This window comes from Phacochoerus africanus, chromosome 10 (assembly GCF_016906955.1).
Source record: "Phacochoerus africanus isolate WHEZ1 chromosome 10, ROS_Pafr_v1, whole genome shotgun sequence".
NCBI lineage: Eukaryota > Metazoa > Chordata > Mammalia > Artiodactyla > Suidae > Phacochoerus > Phacochoerus africanus.
This window is the reverse complement of record NC_062553.1, coordinates 31,799,387-31,813,519: the sequence shown is the minus strand read 5'-3', so window position 1 is coordinate 31,813,519 and position 14,133 is coordinate 31,799,387. Positions and strand designations below refer to the sequence as shown.

At 39.4% G+C, this 14,133-nt stretch overlaps 1 protein-coding gene across 1 annotated transcript in view; it reads right to left on the bottom strand.

The window, feature by feature from the left end:
- Positions 1 to 14,133, bottom strand: part of NSUN7 (NOP2/Sun RNA methyltransferase family member 7) — a 94,754-nt gene that overhangs the window by 41,762 nt on the left and 38,859 nt on the right. Inside the window, 2 exon segments of the mRNA XM_047799308.1 lie at positions 9,761 to 9,891; positions 10,541 to 10,599. Coding sequence (XP_047655264.1) covers positions 9,761 to 9,891; positions 10,541 to 10,599 — 190 coding nt within the window.

Here is a 14,133-nt window from a genome sequence, read left to right as displayed (position 1 = left end):
ACTGTGCCGGGCTGGGGATCAAACCTGCATCCTGGCACCACAGAGACAACACTGATACCATTGCACCACAGCAAGAACTTCTCTTTATTTATTTATTTGGTCATGCCTGTGGCATGTGGAAGTTGTGGTGCCAGGGACTGAAGCCATGCCACAGCTGCAACCAGAGCCACAGCAGTGACAATGCCAGATCTCCAACCCACTGAGCCCAGAGGGAACTCCCAGAGAGCTTTCTTTCCATATGTTAAATTGAAGGACTGGAGCTCAACTTCTCTTCTAAAAACAACAAAATTCACAACTAAAGGCTGAGCAATCTCCACCCAAATGGACAGGAAACCTTAAAAAAAGATACCCTACTCCAGAAGACAAAGAGGAAGCCACATCAAGAGGTAGGAGGGGCAATTTCACAATATAAACAACCCCATACCTCTCAGGTGGGAAGATCCACAGACTGAAAACTAACTGGTTCACAGAGACTCACCTACAGGAGTGAGAGGTCTGAGCCCCACATCAAACCCTCACATGCGGGGACCTGGCACTGGGAGAAAGAGCCCCTGGAGCATCTGGCCAGTGGGGCTTGTGTGCAGGAGCTCCACAGGACTGGGGGAAATGGAGACCCCATTCTTAAAAGGCACACACGGACCTTCACGTGCACTGGGTCCCAGGGAAGAGCGAGGTCTCCATTGGAATCTGGGTCAAACCTGACTGCAGTTCTTGGAGGACATCCTGGGAAAACAGGGGTGAATGTGGCTTGCTGTGGGGGAAGGACATTGGAAGCAAAGCTCTTGGGAATATTCAGCAGCTGCCTTTCTCTGGAGGGGGCCATTTTGGGAAAATCTGGCCTCACCCATCAGTCAGCACTGAGAAGCCCCAGGGCAAACAACAATCCAGGTGGGATCACAGCCCCGCCCCTCAGTAAACAGGCTGCCTAAAAGACCCCCAGGCACACAGAGACTAAGCCCCACCCACCAGAGGGATTAGAATCAGCTCCACCTACTAGTGGGCAGGCATCAGCCCGTCCCATCAGGAAGCCTACAGCCAGTCCCCATGCTGACTTCAGCCACAAGGGGGGCAGACACCAGAAGTAAGAGAGGCTACAATTCTATTATCTGTAAAAAGGTCACCACACCAAAAACCTATAAAAATGAAAAGACAGAGAACTATAACTCAGATGAGGGAGAAAGGAAAAACCCCAGAAAATCAGCTAAGCAATGAGGAGATTCTCAGCATCCAGGAGAAAGACTTTAGACTGTTGATGCTGAAGATGATGCAAGGCAATGGAAATAAACTGGAGGCAAAGATGGATAACTTACAGGAAACACTGACCAAAGAGATACAAGATTTAAAACTTCAACAAGGAGATGCAAAATACAATAACTGAAATAAAAAATTCACTAGAAGAAGCCAACAGCAGAACACAGGAGGCAAAAGAATGAATAAGTGAGGTGGAGGACAGATTAGTGGAAATCACAGATGCGGAACAGAAAAGAGAAACAGATTGAGAACAAGTGAAGGGAGTCTCAGAGATCTCTGGGACAATGTTAAACGCACCAACATCCATATTAGAGGGGTGCCAGAAGGAGAAGAGAGAGAAAAGGGGACAGAAAAAATACTCAAAGAGATAATAGCCGAAAACTTCCCTCACATGGGAAAGGAACCACTCACTCAAATCCAGGAAGCACAATGAGTACCACATAAAATAAACCCAAGGAGGAACACCCCAAGACACATATTAATCAAACTAACCAAAATTAAAGACAAAGAGAAAATCTTGAAAGCAGCTAGGGAAAAGAAACAAGTAACATACAAGGGAACCCCAATAAGGTTATTGGCAGATTTTTCAGCAGAAACTCTGCAGGCCAGAAGGGAGTGGCACAATATACTTAACACGATGAAAGGAAAAAACCTCCAACCAAGATTACTTTATCCAGCAAGGCTCTCATTCAGATTTGAAGGAGAAATCAAATGCTTCACAGATAAGCAAAAGCTAAGAGAATTCAGCAACAATAAACCAGCTTTACAACAAATACTAAAGGAACTTCTCTAGGCAGAAAAGAAAAATCCGCAATCAGAAACAAAAATACCACAAATAACAAGTGTCACTGGTAAAGGTATATATACAGTAAAGATATGAAATCATCCATGCACAACTATGCCACCAAAATCAGAAATCATGACAAGAGGTGGGTACAAATGCAGGACACTGGAGATGAACTTGCAATTAAGAGACCAACAACTTAAAACAATCTTATATATATACTCTTACATATACTCTAATATCTGATATATACACTCATATCAAAACTTCAGAGTAACTGCAAACCAAAAATCTACAATTGATACCCAAATAAGAAAAATCAACTCAAATACAACACTAAAGATAATCATCAAACCACAAGAGGAGAAAACAAGAGAAGAAGGGAAGAAAAAAGAGCAACAAAAACAAATCCAAAGCAATTAATAAAATGGCAATAAGAACATACATATCAATAATTAAATGTTAATGGACTAAATGCCCCAACCAAAAGACACAGACTGGCTGAATGGATATAAAAACAAGATCCATATACGTGCTGTCTCCAAGAGACCCATTTCACTTCTAGGGACACATACAAATTGAAAGTGAGAGGATGGAAGAAAATATTCCATGCAAACGGGAATCAAAAGAAAGCTGGAGTAGCAATACTCATAACAGAAAAATAGATGTTAAAATGAAGAATATTTTAAGGGACAAGGAAGGTCACTACATAATGATCAAAGGACAAATCCAAGAAGAAGATGTAACAATTTTAATTATCTACACAGCCAACATAGGTTACCTGTACCCTGAAAACTATAAGACACTAATGAAAGAAATCAAAGATGACATAAATAGATGGAAAGATATACCATGCTCATGGATTGAAAGAGTCAATATTATCAAAATGACTATATTACCCAAGGCAATCTACAGATTCAATGCAATCCCTATCAAATTACCAAAGACATTTTTCACAGAACTCGAACAAAATATTTTAAAGTTTGTTTGGAAGCACAAAAGACCCAGAATAGCCAAAGATACCCTGAAAAAGAAAAATGGAGCTGGAGGAATCAGGCTCCCTCACTTCAGGCTATACTACAAAGCAACAATCATCAAAACCATATGGTACTGGCATGAAGACAGAAACATAGATCAGTGAAACATGATAGAAAGTCCAGAATAAAACCCACGCATCTACAGGCAACTAATCTATGACAAAGGAGGCAAGAATAGACAATGGAGAAAGGACAGCCTGTTCAATAAGTGATGCTGGGAAAACTGGACAGCCACATGTAAAGAATGAAATTAGAATACTCCCTAACACCATACACAAAAATAAACTCAAAATGGATTGAAGACCTAGATATAAGACTAGACACTATAAAACTCTTAGAGGAAAACATAGGCAAACACTCTCTGACATAAATGACAGCAACGTCTTCTCAGATCCACCTCTTAGAGTAATGACAGTAAAAATAAAAATAAACAAATGGTACCTAATTAAACTTAAAAGTTTCTGCACAGCAAAGGAAACCCTAAACAAAACACAAAGACAACGCACAGAATGGGAGAAAATATTTGCAAATGAATCAACTGACAAGGGATTAATCTCCAAAATTTATAAACACCTTCTGCAGCTCAATCCCAAAAAAACAAACAACCCCATCAAAAAGTGGCCAGAAGATCTAAACAGACAGTTCTCCAAGGAAGACATACAAATGGCCAGAAAACACATGAAAAGATGTTCAACATCACTCATCATTAGAGAAATGCAAATCAAAACCACTATGAGGTACCACCTTATAGTGGCCATCATCCAAAAGTCTACAAACAATAAGTGCTGGAGAGGGTGTGGAGAAAAAGGAACCCTATTACACTGTTGGTGGGATTGTAAATTAGTGCAACCACAGTATGGAGATTCCTCAGAAAACTAAACATAGAACTACCATTTGATCCAGCAATCCCACTCCTGGGCATCTACCCAGAGAAAACCACGACTCGCAAAGACACATGTACTCCGATGTTCACTGCAGCACTATTTGCAATAGCCAAGACATGGAAACAACCTAAATGTCCATCGACAGAGGAGTGGATCAAGAAGATGTGGTACATATCCACAATGGAATATTACTCAGCCATTAAAATGAATGAAATACCAGCATTTTTTACAACATGGATGGACCTAGAAATTATCATGCTAAGTGAAGTCAGCCATACAATGAGAGACCAACATCAAATGCTTTCACTGACATGTGGAATCTGAAAAAAGGACAGACTAAATTTCTTTGCAGAACAGATAATGACTCACAGACTTTGAAAAACTTATGGTTTCCAAAGGAGACAGTTTGGGGGGGGTGGGGGGTGCACTGGGGTTGTGGGATAGAAATCCTATAAAATTGGATTGTGATGATCATTGTACAATTATAAATGTAATAAATTCATTGAGTAATACAAAAAATGAAGCTAAAGCAGAGAGAGGCAGAGACTAGAGTTGAAGAGAGTCCTGATATTTGAGTCACAGGATTTAGTTAGTAGAAGCATAGCCACATCAATGCCCTTCCTGCAAGTCTCAGTGTTCAGTTCTTCCATGAGCTACCTAATAATAAAATTTCTTTTGCCTAATCTGGTTTGAGTTGGAGTCCTGTCTGTTGTCAAAAAAAGAATCCTACCTAATAACACCATTTTCCCCTAGTTTATTGTTTAAAGAAATGTGTCTTACTCCTTTTTGACTTCCATTTTTCAGAAATTTTATCTAACAATGAACAAAATAACTCAAGTTTTGGAGTGCTATTACTAATGCCTAACACAACAGAAATATGGTTCTCTTTAAAAATAAACTGAGTATTTTCCTAATACCAAAAGATAATCTTCAGTGAACTGCTTGAATTTCCCATACATGTATAAAATCAGACTTCATATTGACAACTGTTTCAGAATATTCGCTAAATAAGCAAAATGGGCTAAGAGTTTCCAAAGAAAGAGTGGAGAGAGTATGAGAAGCAAAAACCCATGAACTAGTGTTTAGGCAGCATTTTGGAAAATGATAAATTCTGCAGCATTATGGGAATAAGAAAACTGGGGAATACAAGAAAAGGGATAAATCCCAAGCAAATGCGACTTATCCCAAAAATCTATAGTAGGTTTCAACATTCATAAGTCAGTCAATGTAAATTACCTTACCACATTAATAGAATAAAGAAGAGAAATGATTATTTCAGATGACCATTCTAAAACTCTGATCTCTGCTTCCTTAATTTAGTAAGACTATAGCTGTCCTCTTGGGATCCTTCTTCCTGCACTGCACTTGGGAAGTGCACCTCGAGGCATAAAGCCAGGACTATTCTAGGGATCACCTCATTTGTTTTCATTCTCTCAAGGATGAATTTCAAATTTCTATGCTGATTATTACTTAATAATGTCCAAAATCTTTGCCTCATATTATTTGTCCATCTGGTTGTTTACAGGAGGAATATAAATAAGTTTGATTCAAGATACTCTCTCATGACTATACAATCAGAATTTAATAATAGCACTTTATTTGCCATGTGGTATAGATTGTGAAAAAGTAAGAGCTGCAGGCAAGGAATGAGGATGATATTGCAGTAGTCCAAGTGACAGATCATAGTGGCTTGGATCTGGCTAACACTTGTGGGAAGGGAAACAAGTAGACACATTCAGCATGTATTTTCCAATTGGAGTCACAACACTTGATGTACTAGACATGGTAAGGGCACCAGGGAGGGGAGGAGAGAAGAATCAAGAACAATATCTAAGTAGCTGGTGGTGCCTTAATTGTCATGTAGAAGACTTGAGGATAGTTTTGGGTGTTTTGGCAGGATGGACTACTAAGTTTTTCCTTTCCTGCTGCCTCTATAGTCTTTCATTGCCCATTCTCCAATTCTGCCTCACCAAAGCCCAACAACTTATTTGGCAGAATCAGATCTTGGATGAGTGAGGCACCGAGAGTAAGAAAGGCTTATTACCTAGTCACATAGTATTAAAAAGGTAGTTATATTTGACACAAAGAATGAGTTCTTAAAGACTGCATATGTCAAAAATGATAATAGGTATCATCTTGGATGTTATCTCTAAAGCCATGAGCCAATGAAGAAAAAGATACAAATTGGTATAGAGAGTAATAAAACACAAGGCTCTCTGGTAGTGACAACAACAAAGGGAAAATACAATTTTCATAAGGAGGAAATCCATTCAATTTCTCACTAAATAACTACTTCTTCTATCACCTCTTAAAATTAGTCTTTAGCCTCTAGGTAGAAGCATACTAAGGTTTCATACTTCAAGCTTACAGTGATTCTACTACCCTGTGGACAATAGCGTCTAGCCCCAAGCCACAGAAGTTCTATAGAGGTTGACTTCCACCACTGTGTCTGAGTTTAAAATCCTACTTCATTGGCTACAGGGGACGGGCTCCAGGGAATACACTGACTCACATGGAAACAATCAAATTCCTGAGGGGTTTAGAATTTAGAATTGGGGTGTAGAGACAGTGAAACAAGTTAGTCTAAGGGAAGAAATGAACAGAACTAACAAGTAATCTCAAGAACTGGGGGGCAACAGTAGGGCTTTCACCATGTAGACTAGAGAATCAGAGAAGGCAGATCTATAGAGAAAAGGAGAATGAAGCAGATACTAAGAGAGAAACAGAGATAAAGAAAGTCCTGATATTTTTCCAGTTCCTGATTTCATCCTCTTCCAGAGTCTTTGAGGTGCATGAAACATCCCAATATCTTTATAAGAACATTTTCCATTTTGGCTCAGCCTAACTGCAGATGGCTTCTATTACCTGAGAGCTAAGACTCTTGATTAAAACTCTCTAGCATTATCTTTATGCATGTATTTTGTTTGTTTTGTTTTGTTTGTTGGCCACACCTAGAGCATGCAGAAGTTCCCAGGCCATGGATCAAACCTGTGCCACAGCTGTAACCAGAGCCACTGCAATGACAATGCTGGATCCTTAATACACTGAGCCACCAGGGAACTCCTACATGTATTCTTTGTAAATTGTAGTTTATTTACAACATTGTGTTAATTTTTGCTGTAAATTTAATTTTGTGTGTTAACACTTTACACTTGAAATGTGTGTGTGTATGTATGTATGTGTGTGTATATATATATGTGTGTGTGTGTGTGTCCTTTTTTTACATATTCTTTTCCATTGTAGTTTACCATAGGACACTGAATATAATTCTCTATGCTAACCATAGGACCTTGTTTATTATACACACATTTTCTCAGCATTATTTCTATCTCTACTCATGGATTCCATGGATTTTCTCAGTGTTATCTTTATACAGTATACTGCACTATGGTCTCTACAATTCAGTAGCTAAATACATGCATTTCTCCTACAGAATATTATGAATTAAGTATAGTTTGAGTTGGGTATAACATATTAATGCAGGAATAAGGTCTGTAATACATGAAGCTCTACTGGTTTGGGTAAAGGGAAAACTTGCACTGACAAGAATGCAACCAGATATGCGTCAGGGCAGGAGGTAGCATGGTATGTATTGTGAGGAAAGGAAAAAATCTGAGGAATCAGGAACCTCAGACAGTAGTATCCTCTGGTTCCTCTGGTGTCCTGAGCCATGCCTTTGCTTGTCCTATCTCCTACCTGTTTTGCTAGCATTCTAAGCTAAAAATCTGCTGCTGAGCAAACAAGGGTCTAGTCTTCATTTTTGCTTTTTAGGACCACACCCGTGGCATATGGAGGTTCCAAGGCTAGGGGTCGAGAATCAGAGCTACAGCCGCCAGCCTACGCCATAGCCACAGCAACATGGGATCAGAGCCGGGTCTGCAACCTACACCACAGCTCGTGGCAATGGTGGATCCATAACCCACTGAGCGAGGCCAAGGATCGAACCCACAACCCCATGGTTCCTAGTCGGATTAGTTTCTGCTGAGCCACAACGGGTCTTTCTTACTTGGTTAAAGCCCCATGGCTTTCCCAGCTGCCTCAGCCTAAGCTCAGCTCTCAGTATGCTCACTGAGGCTAAGCTGAGACTTCCATGAAAGTCTCTGAGTCCTAAATTAAACAGAAACTGAGAGCTGCTCAGGAAAGCTGAAACTCAGCATCCTGCCCCACCAATTCTTCTTTGATATAACTGCACCCATCCTAGATGCCCCTCCTCAGAGGCAGGTTGCCCAGTACTGATACAGGGAGTGAGGTGGTTGCCCAGAAACCTATTCAGTAACCAACGGCAAGATCCTTACTTATCTAACACAGAGGATGCATACATTCAATTGCTTTTGCTATTCTCCATCCCACAATTTCTCATGGCTATACAACTGACTGACATAGTCATATCTCTAATCTTCTAGAGCACTTCAGCCAAGACTCAGCATCCTAAGTGGAAGGAGTAGTAGCATATACATGGCTAAATCTTGGGCTCTGGAGTCAGCCTTTCTGAATCTGAATTCTGGCTACTCTGCTTTCTAGCTCTATGGCATTAGGCAGGTTCCTTTAATATGTGTGTGCCTCAGTTTTCCCATGTGTAAAAATACAGGTTGGTAACAATATCCACGATGAGAAGACTTGTTATTTAAAGAGCTTCTTATGATAGTGATTGATACATATTAAGTATTCAATAAAGGTAAATTATTACTATAACTCCATTATGTGAATCCTCTGGTCTCAGCCATCTGTAAATGAAACTGCTTGAGTTTCCCATAACAAAATAAAATGAGATATATTTACAACTATTTCAGATTATTCACCAGGTAAAAATCTTCCTACAAGATTGCTGGCACTGCTATATCGTGCTTTCTATTAAGGTTCAACAACATAATAACAAAAGCCCTAACAACAGTAGCATTTAACAATGACTGCATCCTAAGCTCAACATTTTATATGCCTTAGTTTAATTAGTTCTCCCAACCATATTTTTAGGTAGGTGTTATTACTGTCCCCATAGTAGGCTTCTGCTGATATTTTGAAAAAAGGAAAGCAAATTTAGAACATGTTAGTTTTGTTCTGAGCTACACAGAAGTTGAGGAGGTCTTTTTTTTTTTTTTTTCAACTTGGCAAATTAGTCAGTTCTCATCTACTGTTGGAATTTCACTTGATACATGTTAGGTTTTTTTTAAATAGCCCTAAACAAAGCCAAGTAAATAAATAATAATGGTTTCAGATGAAGTGTAATTTGCGTATGTGCTAAAAATTATCAGGAATTTATCATGATTTTCCAAACGTCTAAGTTGGACAATTCAAGCTTTCAAAAATGACTTGAATTTAAGCAGAGTATTTACCCTATTCAAGAACAATTTATCTGTAAAGGAACTCAGGAAACTTATGAACATTAATATTTTTTCTCTATAGGGAGTTCCCGTCGTGGCGCGGTGGTTAACGAATCCGACTAGGAACCATGAGGTTGCGGGTTCGGTCCCTGCCCTTGCTCAGTGGGTTAACGATCCGGCGTTGCCGTGAGCTGTGGTGTAGGTTGCAGACACGGCTTGGATCGCGCATTGCTGTGGCTCTGGCGTAGGCCGGTGGCTACAGCTCCGATTCGACCCCTAGCCTGGGAACCTCCATATGCCGCGGGAGCGGCCCAAGAAATAGCAACAACAACAACAACAAAAAAGACAAAAGACAAAAAATATATATATATATTTTTTCTCTATAAAAATTTAACACTTATCTATGAATTACATTGTATGAAGTTTCACCAATGAAAATATCAATAATAATTTCATATGAAACATTCTTTTCACCTTCACAATTACCTGTTAAGAAGGTTCTCTACTTCTAGAACTTCCGCTATAAACTCTTCATTATCAGAAAGGAGACGTGCTTGAAATTTTCTATCTTGGAAATCATACAGCATCACAATGATAAGACTATTCAAATGATCTGGCTACCAAGGGAGAAACATGTCAAGAAAAGTATACAAACAGTATCTACTTTTCCATTCCATTATTTTTCATAAGAGAGTAGGAATATGAAAATTTTTACAAAGTCTAGTTGAACTAGGAGAGAGAAAGGAACTGCAGATTAGAAAAAAAAAATCCAGTGAAAAACAAACCTTTCAAAAAGGACAATTTTTGGCATGTTCATTGAAATGAAAGGACTAGGATCTATATTAAAAGCTTTAAAAGGAGTTCCTATTGTGGCACAGTGGAAACAAATCCAATTAGGAACCATGAAGTTGCAGGTTCGATCCCTGGCCTTGATCAGTGTGTTGAGGATTTGGCGTTGCCATGAGCTGTGGTGTAGGTCACAGATGTGGCTCAGATCCTGCATAGCTGTGGTGTAGCTGGCAGCTGTAACTCCATTTCAGCCCCTGGCCTGGGAAACTCCATATGCCACAAGTGAAGCCCTAAAAAGCAAAGGAAAAAAAATTTTTTTAATTAAAAAAATAAAAGCCTCAGAAGTAGAAAAGAGTTAAGTATGTATTCTGAAGAGATCTCAGATTAAGCAAACTAGTTATTTAAATCTGAAGTCTTTTCAGTACCTTCTAAAAAATGATCATGTGACAGCTAATTATATAAAACTTATATACTTACTATTGTGGTACTTGGGAAAATACAGCTATCTATTAACATAGTTTCCAAAATATCTTGATCTGCAAGACAGGGAAAATGTCTGTTACAGAAAAATACCAAAGCTGAAAATGAAAACTTTGGAACCAAATACACTTTAGACAATGTTATAAAATATTTTTACTTTCCTATATAAATATACCTTAATTCTTAATAAATACTCAAATTACAATGACATGATGAAACATTTGTAATCTTTATGAATCCTGGACCCTTGTAACTCAGGCTCCACATGGAATCATAGCCAAAGGAGTGGGCCTTATAAAATTTGTAGGGAATGTTCCCTCTTCTAGTCTCTGGAAGAATCTGTGTTATATTGGTGTTATTTCTTACTTAAATATTTGGTAAAATTCATTAGCCAAGACATTGATAAGATGACATTTAATCTAAGACCCAAACGACAAGAAGTTAGCCATGTAAAGATCTGGAAGAGCATTCCAGGCAGAGGGATAATTGCAAAGGCACTAAGTAAAAACAGATGGACATATTTTAAAACTTCCACAGGGCACGTTAGTGTTCATTTCATTATAACTATTTGAAATATATATAGATCATATAACAAATGTTTAATCAGGAGAAAGCAAAAATAGCTTCAATTCATTCAATATTTACGGAATACCTCCCATATATACAGTACACACTGAATTTCAATTTTTATCTGGGGTTGGGAAAACTAAAAAGAAGTGACAAACTTTGGGACACAGACTCCCTTTTTCATTGGAAATCTTTCAGGAATCATTATCCATAGTTTAGCCACCAATTATGGCTATGCTGTACAGGGCAATACCCTGCACATTCCATTTATAAGGAAAACGAAGTTTAGAGTTCTGCAGCCTTAGTACCTGCAGACCAATTCCTATCTACTTCCTAGTTTCTCAGAATCAGTCCCAGTGTTTGTCAGAGAAAACATAGTCATCATAAGAATGAAAAACTTTCAAGACAGCAGATCTGCACAGGCTGTAGAACTTAAAACAACAGAGTTGCTGGACTCCTAAAACACATGAGAGGCGGAATGAAGGAAAAGAAGACAGAACATGATTTTGCAAACATTGGATTTTTTTCCCTAGGTTTCTTTTCAAAACCCATAATCTCTGGGTGATCTCTAATATTGTGCAGAGAGCATTGCCTTTATCCATCTGTATTTTACATGACATTGTCATATAGCAATATCAATATTAATGATGTATACAGAATGCTTTTTATTTGCTAGACACTATTCTAATTACTTTCCATATACAAATTCATTTAACCCTATTAATTATGCACCATTATTACTCCTATTTTATAGACTAGGAAATGAGGCACAGAATGGTTAAGTAATAGGTTCATGATCACACAGTAAGAGGCAGATCAGGGATTCAAATCTAGGTAGTCTGGGAGACTAGGAATAGGATGCTGAGCAGAAGGCCTGGAGTTCCCCTTCTCTCATAAAAGCAACAAAATTATAACCAACCGCTGAACAACCTTCAACAAAATAGACCAGACACTGTCAAAAAAGATATCGTACTACAGAAAACAAAGAGGAGGCCCCATCAAGACAATAGGAGGAGAGATGACATGATATAAGCAATCTCATACCCGGGTGGGCAGCCCACAGACTGGAAAGTAACTGTATCACAGAGACTCACCCATAGGAGGGAGAGTTGTGAGCCCCAAGTGCAGATTCCCATGCTCAGGGATCTGGCATTGGGAGGAGGAGCCCCCAGAGCATTTGGCATTGAAAGCCAGAGGGTCTTATGTGCATAGGAGCTCCACAGGACTGAGTGAAACAGAAACTCCACTCTTGAAAGGTGCACACAGGCTTTTACGTGCACTGGGCCCCAAGGCAAAGAAGAAACTCCACAGGAATCTGGATCAAACCTGCCTGCAGTTCTTGGAAAACAGGGTGACTGTGGCTCATTGCGGGGGAAGGGCGATGAAGGCAAAGGTCTCAGGAATAATCATCAGCCTGTGTTCCTCTACAGGCAGCCATTTTGGAAAAATTTGGCCCCACCCATAACAGATCAAAAGCCCCAGACCAAAGAACAAACCAGGTGGGAACACAGCCCCACCCATCAGCAGACAGGGTGCCTAAAGAACCCACTCCCCTGTGGCAGACAACCACCTCAAATCACACTCAGAGACAAAAAGCCTCACGCACCAGAGGGATAACAATCAGCACCACCTACCAGTAGGCAGGCACCAATCCTTTCCATCAAGAAGCCTGCAGCAAGCCCCCATACCAACTTCAGCCATAAGGGAGACAAACATCAGAAGCAAGAGAGGCTACAACACTATTGTTTGCGCAAAGCAGACCACACCAAAATTCTATACAAAATGAAAAGGCAGAGAATCATGGCTCAAATAATGGAACAAGAAAAAAAAAATAAGAAAAACAGTTAAGTGATCTGGAGATTGCCAATCTCCATGAAAAGTCTTTGGACTAATGATAATAAAGACGATTCAAGATCTTGGAAATAAATGGATGCAAAGATTGACAAATTACAAAAAACAATGAACAAAGAAATAGAAGATTTCATAAGGATTTAGTAAGCAGAGATGCAAAATACAATAACAAATAAAAAATTCACTAGATGCGACCAACAGCAGAATCAGGAAGCAGAAAAGCAAATAAGTGAGATGGAAGACAAACTGGTGGAAATCACTGATATAGAACGGAAAAGAGAAAAAAAAAAGATTGAAAAGAAATGAAGAGAGTCTAAGAGAACTCCAGGACAATGTTAAATGAACCAACATCTGTATCATATGGGGTGCCATAAGAATAAGAGAGAGAGAGAAAGGGCCAGAGAAAAATATTTGAAGAGATAATAACTGGAAAACTCCCTAAGATGGGAAAGGAATCACTCACTCAAGTCCAGGAAGCACAACCAGTACCATATAAAAGAAACCCAAGGAGGAACACCCCAAGACACATATTAATCAAACTGATCAAAATTAAAGACAGAAAATATTAAAAGCAGCTAGGATTGCTGTGGCGTAGGCCAGCAGCAACAGCTCCGATTGGACCCCTAGCCTGGGAATCTCCTTATGCCACAGGTGCAGCCCTAAAAAGGACCAAAAAAAAAAAGAGCTATTAAAAAAAAAAAAGCAGCTAGGGAAAAGAAACAAATAAAACACAAGGGAACTCTGATAAGTTTATCAGCTTACTTTTCAGCAGAAACTCTTCAGGCCAGAAGGGAGTGGCACAATATACTTAAAGTGATGAAAAAACCTCCAATCAAGGTTACTTTACCTAGCAAGGCTCTCATTCATATTTGAAGGAGAAATCAAAAGCTTTATAGACAAGCAAAAGCTAAGAGATTTCAGCACCACTAAAGCAGCTTTACAACAAATACTAAAGGAGAGTTCCCATCGTGGCTCAGTGGTTAACAAATCTGACTCGGAACCATGAGGTTGGGGTTTGATCCCTGGCCTTGCTCAGTGAGTTAAGGATCCAGCGTTGCCGTGAGCTGTGATGCAACCATGAGGTTGCGGTGGCGTAGTTTGCAGACGAGGCTCAGATCTGGAGTTGCTATGGCTGTGGTGAAGGCCGGCAGCTGTAGCTCCAATTAGACCCC